Source organism: Salvelinus namaycush, chromosome 12 (genome assembly GCF_016432855.1).
Source record: "Salvelinus namaycush isolate Seneca chromosome 12, SaNama_1.0, whole genome shotgun sequence".
Taxonomy (NCBI): Eukaryota; Metazoa; Chordata; class Actinopteri; order Salmoniformes; family Salmonidae; genus Salvelinus; species Salvelinus namaycush.
In genome coordinates this window covers 8,941,551-8,956,987 of record NC_052318.1, presented here as the reverse complement: position 1 = coordinate 8,956,987, position 15,437 = coordinate 8,941,551, and the positions used below count along the sequence as shown (strand labels likewise).

Sequence of the window (15,437 nt, the reverse complement as noted above, 5' to 3'; positions counted from 1 at the left end):
GTGCTCCACCACCCCTCTTATAGCTGGCCCCACAGTGATAGTGCTCACCACCCCCCTCTTATAGCTGCTCCACAGTGGTGCTCACCACCCCCTCTTATAGCTGGTCCCACAGTGATAGTGCTCACCACCCCCTCTTATAGCTGGTCCCACAGTGATAGTGCTCACCACCCCTCTTATAGCTGGTCCCACAGTGATAGTGCTCCCACCCCCCTCTTATAGCTGTCCCACAGTGATAGTGCTCACCACCCCCTCTTATAGCTGGTCCCACAGTGATAGTGCTCACCACCCCTCTTATAGCTGGCCCACAGTGATAGTGCTCACCACCCCTCTTATAGCTGGCCCCACAGTGATAGTGCTCACCACCCCCTCTATAGCTGCCCCACAGTGATAGTGCTCACCACCCCCTCTTATAGCTGGTCCCACATGATAGTGCTCACCACCCCCTCTTATAGCTGGCTCCACAGTGATAGTGCTCCCCACCCCCTCTTATAGCTGGCCCCACAGTGATAGTGCTCACCACCCCTCTTATAGCTGGTCCCACAGTGAATGTGCTCACCACCCCCTCTTATAGCTGGTCCCACAGTGATGGTGCTCACCACCCCCTCTTATAGCTGGTCCCACAGTGATGTGCTCACCACCACCCTCTTTAGCTGGTCCCACAGTGATAGTGCTCACCACCCCCTCTTATAGCTGGCCCCACAGTGATTAGTGCTACACACACCCTCGATTGATTTCTTCCTGGCGTTTGTCATGGGGCGAAAAGAGGAGGGAGAAAGGGGTGTTGTGTTCCGGCGATGTAGGGGGGAGAGCCCACAGTGATAGTGCTCACCACCCCCTCTTATAGCTGGCCCACAGTGATAGTGCTCACCACCCCCTCTTATAGCTGGCCCACAGTGATATTGCTCACCACCCCTCTTATAGGCTGGCCCCACAGTGATAGTGCTCACCACCCCCTCTTATAGCTGGCCCCACAGTGATAGTGCTCACCACCCCCTCTTATAGCTGGTCCCACAGTGATAGTGCTCACCACCCCCTCTTATAGCTTGGGTCCCACAGTGATAGTGCTCACCACTCCCATCTTATAGCTGGTCCCCACAGTGATAGTGCTCACCACCCCCTCTTATAGCTGGTTCCCACATGTGATGTAGTGCTCACCACCCCCTCTTATAGCTGGTCCCACAGTGATAGTGCTCACCACCCCCATCTTATAGCTGGTCCCACAGTGATAGTGCTCACCACCCCCTCTTATAGCTGGTCCAAAAGTGATAGTGCTCACCACCCCCTCTTATAGCTGGTCCCACAGTGATAGTGCTCACCACCCCCTCTTATAGCTGGTCCACAGTGATAGTGCTCACCACCCCTCTTATAGCTGGTCCCACAGTGATAGTGCTCACCACCCCCTCTTATAGCTGGCCCCACAGTGATAGTGCTCACCACCCCCTCTTATAGCTGGTCCCACAGTGATAGTGCTCACCACCCCCTCTTATAGCTGGTCCCACAGTGATAGTGCTCACCACCCCCTCTTATAGCTGGTCCCACAGTGATAGTGCTCACCACCCCCTCTTATAGCTGTCCCACAGTGATTAGTGCTCACCACCCCCTCTTATAGCTGGCCCCACAGTGATAGTGCTCACCACCCCCTCTTATAGCTGGCCCCACAGTGATAGTGCTCACCACCCCCTCTTATAGCTGGCTCCCACAGTGATATTGCTCACCACCCCCTCTTATAGCTGGTCCCACAGTGATAGTGCTCACCACCCCCCTCTTATAGCTGGCTCCACAGTGATAGTGCTCACCACCCCCTCTTATAGCTGGTCCCACAGTGATAGTGCTCACCACCCCCTCTTATAGCTGGCTCCACAGTGATAGTGCTCACCACCCCCTCTTATAGCTGGCTCCACAGTGATAGTGCTCACCACCCCCTCTTATAGCTGGCCCACAGTGATAGTGCTCCCACCCCCTCTTATAGCTGGCCCACAGTGATAGTGCTCACCACCCCCTCTTATAGCTGGCTCCACAGTGATAGTGCTCACCACCCCACCTCTTATAGCTGGCTCCCACAGTGATAGTGCTCACCACCCCCTCTTATAGCTGGCTCCACAGTGATCGTGCTCACCACCCCTCTTATAGCTGGCTCCACAGTGATAGTGCTCACCACCCCCTCTTATAGCTGGCTCCACAGTGATAGTGCTCACCACCCCCTCTTATAGCTGGCCCCACAGTGATAGTGCTCACCACCCCCTCTTATAGCTGGCTCCCACAGTGATAGTGCTCACCACCCCCTCTTATAGCTGGCCCCACAGTGATAGTGCTCACCACCCCCTCTTATAGCTGGCTCCACAGTGATAGTGCTCACACCCCCTCCTTATAGCTGGTCCCACAGGATAGTGCTCACCACCCCCTCTTATAGCTGGTCCCACAGTGATAGTGCTCACACCCCTGCTTATAGCTCTGCCTCCACAGTGATAGCTGCTCACCACCCCCTCTTATAGCTGGTCCCACAGTGATAGTGCTCACCACCCACTCTTATAGCTGGCTCCACAGTGATAGTGCTCACCACCCCCTCTTATAGCTGGCCTCCACAGTGATAGTGCTCACCACCCCCCCTCTTATAGCTGGCTCCACAGTGATCGTGCTCACCACCCCCTCTTATAGCTGGCTCCACAGTGATAGTGCTCACACCCCCTCTTATAGCTGGTCCACAGTATAGTGCTCACCACCCCCTCTTATAGCTGGCCTCCACCAGTGATAGTGCTCACCACCCCCCTCTTATAGCTGGCTCCACAGTGATCGTGCTCACCACCCCCTCTTATAGCTGGCCCCACAGTGATAGTGCTCACCACCCCCTCCTTATAGCTGGTCCCCACAGTGATAGTGCTCACCCACCCCATCTTATAGCTGGCTCCCACAGTGATAGTGCTCACCACCCCCTCTTATAGCTCGGTCCCACAGTGATAGTGCTCACCACCCCCTCTATAGCTGGTCCCACAGTGATAGTGCTCACCACCCCCTCTTATAGCTGGTCCCACAGTGATAGTGCTCACCACCCCCTCTTATAGCTGGCCCCACAGTGATAGTGCTCACCACCCCCTCTTATAGCTGGTCCCACAGTGATAGTGCTCAGCACCCCCTCTTATAGCTGGTCCCACAGTGATAGTGCTCACCACCCCCTCTTATAGCTGGTCCCACAGTGATAGTGCTCACCACCCCCTCTTATAGCTGGCTCCACAGTGATAGTGCTCACCACCCCCTCTTATAGCTGTCCCAAGTGATAGTGCTCACCACCCCCTCTTATAGCTGGTCCCACAGTGATAGTGCTCACCACCCCCTCTTATAGCTGGTCCCACAGTGATAGTGCTCACCACCCCCTCTTATAGCTGGGCCCCACAGTGATAGTGCTCACCACCCCCTCTTATAGCTGGCCCCACAGTGATAGTGCTCACCACCCCCTCTTATAGCTGGTCCCACAGTGATAGTGCTCACCACCCCCTCTTATAGCTGGTCCCACAGTGATAGTGCTCACCACCCCCTCTTATAGCTGGCCCCACAGTGATAGTGCTCACCACCCCCTCTTATAGCTGGTCCCACAGTGATAGTGCTCACCACCCCCTCTTATAGCTGGCCCCACAGTGATAGTGCTCACCACCCCCTCTTATAGCTGGTCCCACAGTGATAGTGCTCACCACCCCCTCTTATAGCTGGCTCCACAGTGATCGTGCTCACCACCCCCTCTTATAGCTGGTCCCACAGTGATAGTGCTCACCACCCCCTCTTATAGCTGGCCCCACAGTGATAGTGCTCACCACCCCCTCTTATAGCTGGTCCCACAGTGATAGTGCTCACCACCCCCTCTTATAGCTGGCCCCACAGTGATAGTGCTCACCACCCCCTCTTATAGCTGGTCCCACAGTGATAGTGCTCACCACCCCCTCTTATAGCTGGCTCCACAGTGATCGTGCTCACCACCCCCTCTTATAGCTGGTCCCACAGTGATAGTGCTCACCACCCCCTCTTATAGCTGGTCCCACAGTGATAGTGCTCACCACCCCCTCTTATAGCTGGCTCCACAGTGATCGTGCTCACCACCCCCTCTTATAGCTGGTCCCACAGTGATAGTGCTCACCACCCCCTCTTATAGCTGGTCCCACAGTGATAGTGCTCACCACCCCCTCTTATAGCTGGTCCCACAGTGATAGTGCTCACCACCCCCTCTTATAGCTGGCTCCACAGTGATCGTGCTCACCACCCCCTCTTATAGCTGGCTCCACAGTGATCGTGCTCACCACCCCCTCTTATAGACTGCTCTGTGGTTGTGCATAACGTCTTCTCTGCCATCCTGTCAGCAGATGCCTATGACCATAGGACGGCCAGCAGGTCCCAGCCTGTTTGTCTCCATCATGCCAGTTTACAGATGTCTGTCTCAATCCCAGGGGATGAGAGAGAGATTCTCCTGTGGCAGCAGCTCTTCTCCTGATCTGCAACCCAACCTGGGATTACCATATCTCTTCTCATGAAAGCAGTCGCCTCCGGCAATATGCAGCCACCAACATTACTGGGAGTGATGTTTCAGCATTTCCTCCGTCCATCCAAAGAAAACAAAAATCATCTAAAAATGGAAAATGGAACTGCTTATTTACCACTGTAGTCTTGTTGCAGTGGGATCTGGAATGGTAGGAGCATGGGCAGAGTGAGGCCTGTGTTATGTGCATAATTCTATCCAGCAGTCCCAGAGGTTTTAACAGTGTGCTCTGATGAATGATCTTCCCTGCCAAGTTATTATTGCGTTCCATAACTCTTTACAGGAGAATATTACATTTGTGAGGTTTCTTACTAAATTTCCTGCTTCAGGAAAATATGCAGCTATATTAATAAAAATACACAAAACAATACCTCAATATAAACAAGGAGTTCGATTTTGAGTCGCTGTTTAGTCTAAGTGGTGGATTTGTCACAGAATTCAAAATGTTTCAGCTTTTCATTAAACATCAGAACACAGCAGAACATCTCACACCAATAGCCCACCAGTTGAAATGATTCTGTTTTAGTCAAACATTATATCTGTTTAGATAGAGGGAGAAATATTTCAACCCAGATAGACTAATTGAATCCAAGATCTGTCTCAACCTGAATAGAGAAAAGGGTCCATATTCATTGGTATGACCCAACCAAACCCATTGAGCCCATTTCCAACCATCTTTAATGTTCCTGGATAAGAGCTTTGTATTTCCTCATGTCAAAGAGAAGTAAAGTAAATGTATAGATATATTAGGTTTAGGCCCCACTAAGGAGTTGCCTGGTTGTGAGAAGGAAGCGTTGTTTCATGCCTTCACACGGTGTGATGATTAAAGCAGGACTTTCTACACCTACGTCATGTGTTCCATTATCTTGTGGGATGACAGATGAGATCTCCTGGAAGAGAGAGGAGCTTTGAGGTGTGTGTGTGTGTGCGCACACATGCGCTGGCCTCTCATTAGGGAGAAGCAAGCAGGGCCCTTTGATGTCCTGAAGCGCACAGAGAAATCCGTTGGGACAAGCCGACTACTTCACCCACTGAAGCTCTGTAGATTCTGGGGAAGGAGAGAGAGACAGGGAGACGTATGCAGTACATGCCAAGGACCCGATATTACATTTCACTAAATCATTTGGGAGGGATATTTTTTGTTTGTATTTTTCTGAATACACAGAATAGAAAAGAGCAGAACCAGGAATGGGACTGGTGGGCCATGATAATGTGATAATAGCAGAGCCTGGAATGGTGACTGGTTGGCCATGATAATGTGATAATAGCAGAGCCTGTAATGGTGACTGGTTGGCCATGATAATGTGATAATAGCAGAGCCTGGAATGGTGACTGGTTGGCCATGATAATGTGATAATAGCAGAGCCTGGAATGGTGACTGGTTGGCCATGATAATGTGATAATAGCAGAGCCTGGAATGGTGACTGGTTGGCCATGATAATGTGATAATAGCAGAGCCTGGAATGGTGACTGGTTGGCCATGATAATGTGATAATAGCAGAGCCTGGAATGGTGACTGGTTGGCCATGATAATGTGATAATAGCAGAGCCTGTAATGGTGACTGGTTGGCCATGATAATGTGATTATAGCAGAGCCTGGAATGGTGACTGGTTGGCCATGATAATGTGATAATAGCAGAGCCTGGAATGGTGACTGGTTGGCCATGATAATGTGATAATAGCAGAGCCTGTAATGGTGACTGGTGGGCCATGATAATGTGATAATAGCAGAGCCTGTAATGGTGACTGGTTGGCCATGATAATGTGATAATAGCAGAGCCTGTAATGGTGACTGGTTGGCCATGATAATGTGATAATAGCAGAGCCTGGAATGGTGACTGGTGGGCCATGATAATGTGATAATAGCAGAGCCTGGAATGGTGACTGGTTGGCCATGATAATGTGATAATAGCAGAGCCTGTAATGGTGACTGGTTGGCCATGATAATGTGATAATAGTAGAGCCTGTAATGGTGACTGGTTGTCCATGATAATGTGACAATAGCAGAGCCTGTAATGGTGACTGGTTGGCCATGATAATGTGATAATAGTAGAGCCTGTAATAGTGACTGGTGGGCCATGATAATGTGATAATAGTAGAGCCTGTAATGGTGACTGGTTGGCCATGATAATGTGATAATAGTAGAGCCTGGAATGGTGACTGGTTGGCCATGATAATGTTATAATAGTAGAGCCTGGAATGGTGACTGGTTGGCCATGATAATGTGATAATAGTAGAGCCTGGAATGGTGACTGGTTGGCCATGATAATGTGATAATAGTAGAGCCTGGAATGGTGACTGGTTGGCCATGATAATGTGATAATAGTAGAGCCTGGAATGGTGACTGGTTGGCCATGATAATGTGATAATAGCAGAGCCTGTAATGGTGACTGGTTGGCCATGATAATGTGATAATAGTAGAGCCTAGAATGGTGACTGGTTGGCCATGATAATGTGATAATAGTAGAGCCTGGAATGGTGACTGGTTGGCCATGATAATGTGATAATAGTAGAGCCTGGAATGGTGACTGGTTGGCCATGATGATGTGATAATAGCAGAGCCTGTAATGGTGACTGGTTGGCCATGATAATGTGATAATAGTAGAGCCTGTAATGGTGACTGGTTGGCCATGATAATGTGATAATAGCAGAGCCTGTAATGGTGACTGGTGGGCCATGATAATGTGATAATAGTAGAGCCTGGAATGGTGACTGGTTGGCCATGATAATGTGATAATAGCAGAGCCTGTAATGGTGACTGGTTGGCCATGATAATGTGATAATAGTAGAGCCTGTAATGGTGACTGGTTGGCCATGATAATGTGATAATAGTAGAGCCAGGAATGGGACTAGTGGGCCATGATAATGTGATAATAGTAGAGCCTGGAATGGTGACTGGTGGGCCATGATAATGTGATAATAGTAGAGCCTGGAATGGTGACTGGTTGGCCATGATAATGTGATAATAGTAGAGCCTGGAATGGTGACTGGTTGGCCATGATAATGTGATAATAGTAGAGCCTGGAATGGTGACTGGTTGGCCATGATAATGTGATAATAGTCGAGCCTGGAATGGTGACTGGTTGGCCATGATAATGTGATAATAGTCGAGCCTGGAATGGTGACTGGTTGGCCATGATAATGTGATAATAGTAGATCCTGGAATGGTGACTGGTTGGCCATGATAATGTGATAATAGTAGAGCCTGGAATGGTGACTGGTTGGCCATGATAATGTGATAATAGTAGAGCCTGGAATGGTGACTGGTGGGCCATGATAATGTGACAATAGTAGAGCCAGGAAGGGGACTGGTGGGCCATGATAATGTGATAATAGTAGAGCCAGGAAGGGGACTGGTTGGCCATGATAATGTGATAATAGTAGAGCCAGGAAGGGGACTGGTGGGCCATGATAATGTGATAATAGTAGAGCCAGGAAGGGGACTGGTTGGCCATGATAATGTGATAATAGTAGAGCCAGGAAGGGGACTGGTGGGCCATGATAATGTGATAATAGTAGAGCCAGGAAGGGGACTGGTGGGCCATGATATTATGATAACAGTAGAGCCAGGAAGGGGACTGGTTGGCCATGATAATGTGATAATAGTAGAGCCAGGAAGGGGACTGGTGGGCCATGATAATGTGATAATAGTAGAGCCAGGAATGGGACTAGTGGGCCATGATATTATGATAACAGTAGAGCCAGGAATGGGACTAGTGGGCCATGATAATGTGATAATAGTAGAGCCAGGAATGGGACTAGTGGGCCATGATAATGTGATAATAGTAGAGCCAGGAAGGGGACTGGTGGGCCATGATAATGTGATAATAGTAGAGCCAGGAATGGGACTAGTGGGCCATGATAATGTGATAATAGTAGAGCCAGGAATGGGACTAGTGGGCCATGATAATGTGTGATGTGTCACTGCTGCCATGTCGTGCTGTGCGTAGCCCCAGCGGAAAATGATTGAGTTATGTCTATCAAAGCTACAGCCTATGCTCTTTATTTATCATACTGCACTCACAATGTGGGGATAACCAGTTATTCAGTGCCCTTAGGAAAGTATTCAGACCCCTTGACTTTTCCCACATTTTGTTATGCTTAAGCCTTATTCCAATTTTTTTAAATTATTTTTATTATACATCTCAGCAATCTACACACAATACCCAATAATGACAAAGCAAATGTATTAAAAATAAAGTATTCAGACCCTTTGCTATGAGACTCGAAATTGATCTCAGGTGCATCCTGTTTCCATTGATCATCCTTGAGATGTTTCTACAACTTGATTGGAGTCCACCTGTGGTATATTCAATTGATTGAACATGATTTGGAAAGGCACACACCTGTCTATATAAGGTCCCACAGTTGACAGTGCATGTGTAACAGTATAACTTTAAACCGTCCCCTCGCCCCGACACGGGCGCGAACCAGGGACCTTCTGCACACATCAACAACGGTCGCCCACGAAGCATCGTTACCCATCGCTCCACAAAGGCCGCGGCTCTTGCAGAGCAAGGGGCAACACTACATCTAGGTTTCAGAGCAAGTGACGTAACTGATTGAAACGCTACTAGCGCGTACCCGCTAACTAGCTAGCCATTTCACATCCGTTACACTCACCCCCCTTTCAACCTCCTCCTTTTCCGCAGCAACCAGTGATCCGGGTCAACAGCATCAATGTAACAGTATAACTTTAAACCGTCCCCTCGCCCCGACACGGGCGCGAACCAGGGACCCTCTGCACACATCAACAACTGTCGCCCACGAAGCATCGTTACCCATCGCTCCACAAAGGCCACGGCTCTTGCAGAGCAAGGGGCAACACTACATCTAGGTTTCAGAGCAAGTGACGTAACTGATTGAAACGCTACTAGCGCGTACCCGCTAACTAGCTAGCCATTTCACATCCGTTACACATGTCAGAGCAAAAACCAAGCCATGAGGTTGAAGGAATTGTCTTTAGAGCTCCGAGACAGGATTGTGTCGAGGCACAGATCTAGGGAAGGGTAGCAAAACATTTTCTGCAGCATTGAAGGACTCCAAGAACACAGTGGCCTCCATCATTCTTAAATGGAAGAAGTTTGGAACCACCAAGACTCTTCCTAGAGCTGGCCGCCTGGCCAAACTGAGCAATCGGGCGCTAAGGGCCTTGGTCAGGGAGGTGACCAAGAACCCGATGGTCACTCTGACAGAGCTCTAGAGTTCCTCTGTGGAGATGGGAGAACCTTCCAGAAGGACAACCATCTCTGCAGTACTCCACCAATCAGGCCATTATGGTAGAGTGGCCAGACGGAAGCCACTCCTCAGTAAAAGGCACGTGACAGCCTGCTTGGAGTTTGCCAAAAAGCACCTAAAGACTTTCAGACCATGAGAAACAAGATTTTCTGGTTTGATGAAAGCAAGATTGAACTCTTTGGCCTGAATGCCAAGTGTCACGTCTGGAGGAAACCTGGCACCATCCCTACGGTGAAGCATGGTGGTGGCAGCATCATGCTGTGGGGTTGTTTTTCAGCGGCAGGGACTAGGAGACTAGTCAGGATCGAGGCAAAGATGAACAGAGTAAAGTATGGAGAGATCCTTGATGAAAACCTGCTCCAGAGCGCTCAAGACTTCAGACTGGGGTGAAGGTTCACCTTCCAACAGGACAATGACCCTAAGCACACAGCCAAGACGACGCAGGAGTGGCTTGGGGACAAGTCTCTGAATGTCCTTGAGTGGCCCAGCCAGAGCCCGAACTTGAACCCGATCCCCATCCAACCTGACAGAGCTTGAGAGGATCTGCAAAGAATGGAGAAACTCCCCAATTACAGGTGTGCCGAGATTGTAGCGTCATACCCAAGAAGACTCAAGGCTGTAATTGCTTCCAAGGTGCATTATGGGGTATTGTGTGTAGATTGATCAGGGGGAAAAAACTATTTAATACATTTTTAATTAAGGCTGTTACCTAACAAAATGTGGAAGAAGTCAAGCGGTCTGAATACTTTCCGAAAGCACTGTATGTAGCTATCGTATCTCCATCCAATTGACCTGATATTCATGTGTTTGCTCCATCTCTTGTGTTGTCGAACGAAGGAATAATACAGTTTGCCTTGGTGAGAGATAATGGGGTTAAACATTTGAACAAGCAAGTCGAGTGTTTCAGGATAACAGGAAGGCATTATTGCATTGATACTGATACATTAGTCTTGATCCATAATGGAGGAGGTTGTCGATATCCTCACCCCAAGTCCAAGTCATGACAGTAGGAAGCACTCTGCCAGATCTGTGCTGTTGTACAGCTGGGTGTCTTACATTGAGATAATATTTGCCTAATAAGCCCATCATTATTATTGTGGAGGGTAATGCAATGTGGCTGTGCCACTGCTGACCAACCTCAATAGCTATATTAATGTAATGTTAATAAAAACAAATAGTGGACCACAGACCTGTGAGAATATTCTTCACATATCTCTCTCCTCCTACCAACTGCCTCATCAGCAGAAAACTCACATGGAGATGTCAGCGGCAATGGTTTTCTCTCTGTGTGTCTCTCTCTCTCTCTGTCTCTCTCTCTGTGTGTCTCTCTCTCTGTGTTTCTCTCTCTCTCTCTCTCTGTGTTTCTCTCTCTCTCTCTCTCTGTGTCTCTCTCTCTCTGTGTCTCTCTCTCTGTGTGTCTCTCTCTCTCTGTGTCTCTCTCTCTGTGTGTGTCTCTCTCTCTCTGTCTCTCTCTGTGTCTCTCTCTCTCTGTGTATCTCTCTCTCTGTGTATCTCTCTCTCTGTGTATCTCTCTCTCTGTGTATCTCTCTCTCTGTGTATCTCTCTCTATTCAATTCAATTCAATTGACTTTATTGACATGGCAAGTTCGTTATTACTTACATTGTCAAAGTATACATATCGAAAATCAAAATCAAATATATATGTATATATATACAAAATATATATATATTTATATATAAATAAATGGTGGGACCAACAGCAATAATAACAGTAGTAGTGGACATGGGATTACCATTAACAACAACTACAACAACAATATTAATCAGAACAACAATATATTAAAGCAACAGTAGTAGACCAGTGTCAATATGACTTGAGAAGACATATGACCTGGTATGAAAGACAAAACAAAACTAAGCTAAATGGGAAATATTATCAACATTACTTTGCATTTTTCACTGGCTGTCCCTCAGGTTGTGGCAGGAGGACACATATTTGGCTGCCAAAACTGCACATTTTGGCTTTTCACCCAATAAATATTTGATTTTTTCTTCATCTTTTATAGTTTCAAATTCTTTGTATTGAGTTATAATTTTGGGAAAGAAATATGCTCTTAGGTCTGAGTATTTGTCACAGTGTAGTAGGAAATGCACCTCTGTCTCTACCTCTCCTCTGGAGCAGAGTGAGCACAGCCTGTCCTCTCTGGGCAGCCAGGTTTGTCTGTGACGACCTGTGTCTCTCTCTGTGTGTCTCTCTCTCTGTATGTCTCTCTCTCTGTGTGTCTCTCTCTGCGTGTCTCTCTCTGTCTCTGTCTCTCTCTGCGTGTCTCTCTGTCTCTCTCTCTCTGTGTCTCTCTGTCTCTCTCTCTCTGTGTCTCTCTGTCTCTCTCTCTCTCTGTGTCTCTCTCTCTCTGTGTCTCTCTCTCTCTGTGTCTCTCTCTGTGTCTCTCTCTCTCTCTCTCTCTCTCTCTCTCTCTCTCTCTCTCTCTCTCTCTCTCTCTCTCTCTCTCTCTCATCAGTGTGGAGGTGAGGAGAGGTGTAACCTGGGATTGATCACGTAACCCTGCTGTGTGCACACACAGATGTTGGTGATTTGCAGAAATGGCAGACAACGTGCGTTTCTTTTTTGTAAGGGAAGTAAATTATCGGGTTGCCAAATTGCTTGGTGCTTTAATAACAAAGCCAGCTGTTCTCGTCCCCGCTGAAAAGCAGTGCGGCCCCACTCACAGAGCAGAAAAAGGCTAGGAGAGTACTCTCGATGCCCCCCAGGCTTACAAGCACGATAACTATAGTCGGGGGCAGGAGAGTTTCTGACACAGCTTACATTGTGGTGTTAATCAATTAGTGTACAGGTCAGCGTTGAGCTCTCTATAAACCTACACAGGTAGGGTGAGCTGCTGGCACTGTTTCCAACTTAGTAACTTCATAGCAGAAGTTGTCGGAAGCAGGGATGACCACCCTGTATAACAGTCTAACATCTGGATAGGTCAGGGGTCGAGAGGGGATTCTACACCTAGTAGTTTGTAGAATCTCTATTTAACCCTGTGATGTTATATGCAAATCAGATTTCCAAATCAGATTTCCAGTATATCTTTACCTAACTCTGTCAACTGTTTATTCATTGTCTGTATTCTCTGTTGTCATCATCTATGCATAGTCACTTTTCATTGTCTGGCATGTATGCTTATTGTATTTCTCTATGGGGATTAAATTGTGTTGACTGCATTGCCTTCCTGCATATTATATTCAGTAATTTCCATAACATGGTGATTCAGTGTTTTTCTCATCTTCCCTCTCTCGTAGGAGATTACGTTGTGCTGACAGTCTTCTTCGACTTGAGCAGAAGGATGGGTTACTTCACCATTCAGACCTACATCCCCTGCACTCTCATCGTTGTTCTCTCCTGGGTTTCCTTCTGGATCAACAAGGATGCTGTGCCTGCTAGAACATCCTTAGGTAACAACAAGCAAGGAAAATCGAATTCATAATTCATAGATTTCAGATTAATTCAAGAAAAATCACCAGAATAAAAGATAGGGTATTTAACCTCTTCGGGTTCACACCCACCTAGCCTCGACACAAACACACGTTGCAGCACTATCAGTGAAGTTCACTAGCAGTGCTTCTCATAACACAGGACTTGTTGTGGTCAGGACCACCCCTCACCGACCCAGAGAGGCTTCAGTAACTAGTCCTTCTGGATGATATGAGCCCAGACGGGCACATCTGTTTTTATACATATCTTAATTAGACATTCATTATGCAACACAGCAGGGGAGATGCAGCCTCAGTGTGAAAATACAGGTGGCCAACTTTGCTTAAGGCAAAAAGGGGGACATTTTTTTGCAGAATGTGTGAACTTTTGAACCCGCTCTTGTCTCCGAAGGGCGGACGACTTCAGAGTATGTCCTCTTATAGTTACATATTCTTTAGTCAGCTCCTTGCTTCTCCAAGCTTCTCAAACCTGAACACAAGCCCTCACCAGGACCATTAGAAGCATTGCTGAGTGTAAATCAATCCAGAACACGGACATCCACTTCCAATCAGAGAAGAGGCGTTTCACCTTTAGAAGCAATGTTATACCCTATTACTGTGAGAGGTTAATTTGTTATTTTATTTATTGCAGGTGTCCATATCTTATTATTGTTATCTTATAATCTTCATTACATATTAAATATTAGGACAAAATGAATTGCCTAGCAACATGAAAATGGAGTCAAATGGCTTAATTTCCTTCCCAAAGATAACAGGGAGGTTAATGTTGGTTAGCTAGCTTCACATTATTCTGAATCCTTCAGTGTCATCCAACCAAATATGACAATCACTCCAGGCACCTCCATAGATATTGCAACATTAATCTTGAGACATGATGATGTCTCTCGTTTTGCATGAAAAATAGACACAAATAAACAATATTAGCCGCAAAGCCCTCGTGATCTATTAGAGTGGTTTGTTGAAGAGCTGCGGTGTGTGTTTGAGGCAGGGATGTTGGTAGCTGTACTCACTAAACACGCATCTGTAGTATCTGTGTGCTACGTTAAAGGGTTTCCCCTGGTGTGGTATCTCCCTCCACATCATCATGTCTCGGTGACAAAGATCCCATGCAGTGTTAATTTCGTCAACAATAACTATGATGAAAAATATTACTCAACAACCTATTTTTCCTGACTACAACGAATGATGATAATGAAACGAGTTGCCGTGGAAAAAACTAAACACAGCAAAAAAAGAAACATCCTCTCACTGTCAACTGCGTTTATTTTCAGCATACTTAATTAACATGTGTAAATATTTGTATGAACATAACAAGGTTCAACAACTGAGACATAAACTGACCAAGTTCCACAGACATGTGACTAACAGAAATGGAATAAAGTTACCCTGAACAAAGGGGGGGTCAAAATAAAAAGTAACATTCAGTATCTTGTGTGGCCACCAGCTGCATTAAGTTCTGCAGTGCATCTCCTCCTCATGGACTGCACCAGATTTGCCAGTTCTTGCTGCAAGTTCCCGGTCATTTCTGGGGGGAATGGCCCTAGTTCTCACCCTCCGATCCAACAGGTCCCAGACGTGCTCAATGGAATTGCGATCCGGGCTCTTCGCTGGCCATGGCAGAACACTGACATTCATGTCTTGCAGGAAAACACAAACAGAATGAGCAGTATGGCTGGTGGCATTGTCATGCTGGAGGGTTATGTCAGAATGAGCCTGCAGGAAGGGTACCACGTGAGCACAGCGTTGAGATTGCCTGCAATGACAACAAGCTCAGTCCGATGATGCTTTGACACACCGCCCCAGACCATGACGGACCCTCCAAATCAATCCCGCCCCAGAGTACAGGCCTCGGTGTAACGCTCATTCCTTCGACGATAAACGCGAATCCGACCATCACTCCTGGTGAGACAAAACCGCGACTGGTCATTGAAGAGCACTTTTTGCCCTGTCTGGTCCAGCAACGGTGGGTTTGTGCCCATAGGCGACGATGTTGCCGGTGATGTCTGGTGAGGACCTGCCTTACAACAGGCCTACAAGCCCTTAGTCCAGCCTCTCTCAGCCTATTGCGGACAGTCTGAGCACTGATGGAGGGATCGTTCCTGGTGTAACTCGGGCAGTTGTTGTTACCATACTGTACCTGTCCCGCAGGTGTGTTCGGATGTACCAATCCTATGCAGGTGTTGTTACACGTGGTCTGCCACTGCGAGGACGATCAGCTGTCCGT

The 15,437-nt window shown here is 47.5% G+C and overlaps 1 protein-coding gene across 2 annotated transcripts in view; it reads left to right on the top strand.

Annotated features, from left to right (window-relative positions):
- The window catches only part of LOC120056447 (gamma-aminobutyric acid receptor subunit gamma-2), a 90,949-nt gene that overhangs the window by 63,166 nt on the left and 12,346 nt on the right, over positions 1–15,437 (top strand). The window contains exon 7 of one of the 2 annotated variants that reach the window (XM_039004611.1): positions 13,022–13,174. In XM_039004611.1, coding sequence (XP_038860539.1) covers positions 13,022–13,174 — 153 coding nt within the window. Of the gene's footprint in view, positions 1–12,968; positions 13,175–15,437 lie in introns of both variants that reach the window. The other variant, XM_039004612.1, reaches the window with a different exon arrangement.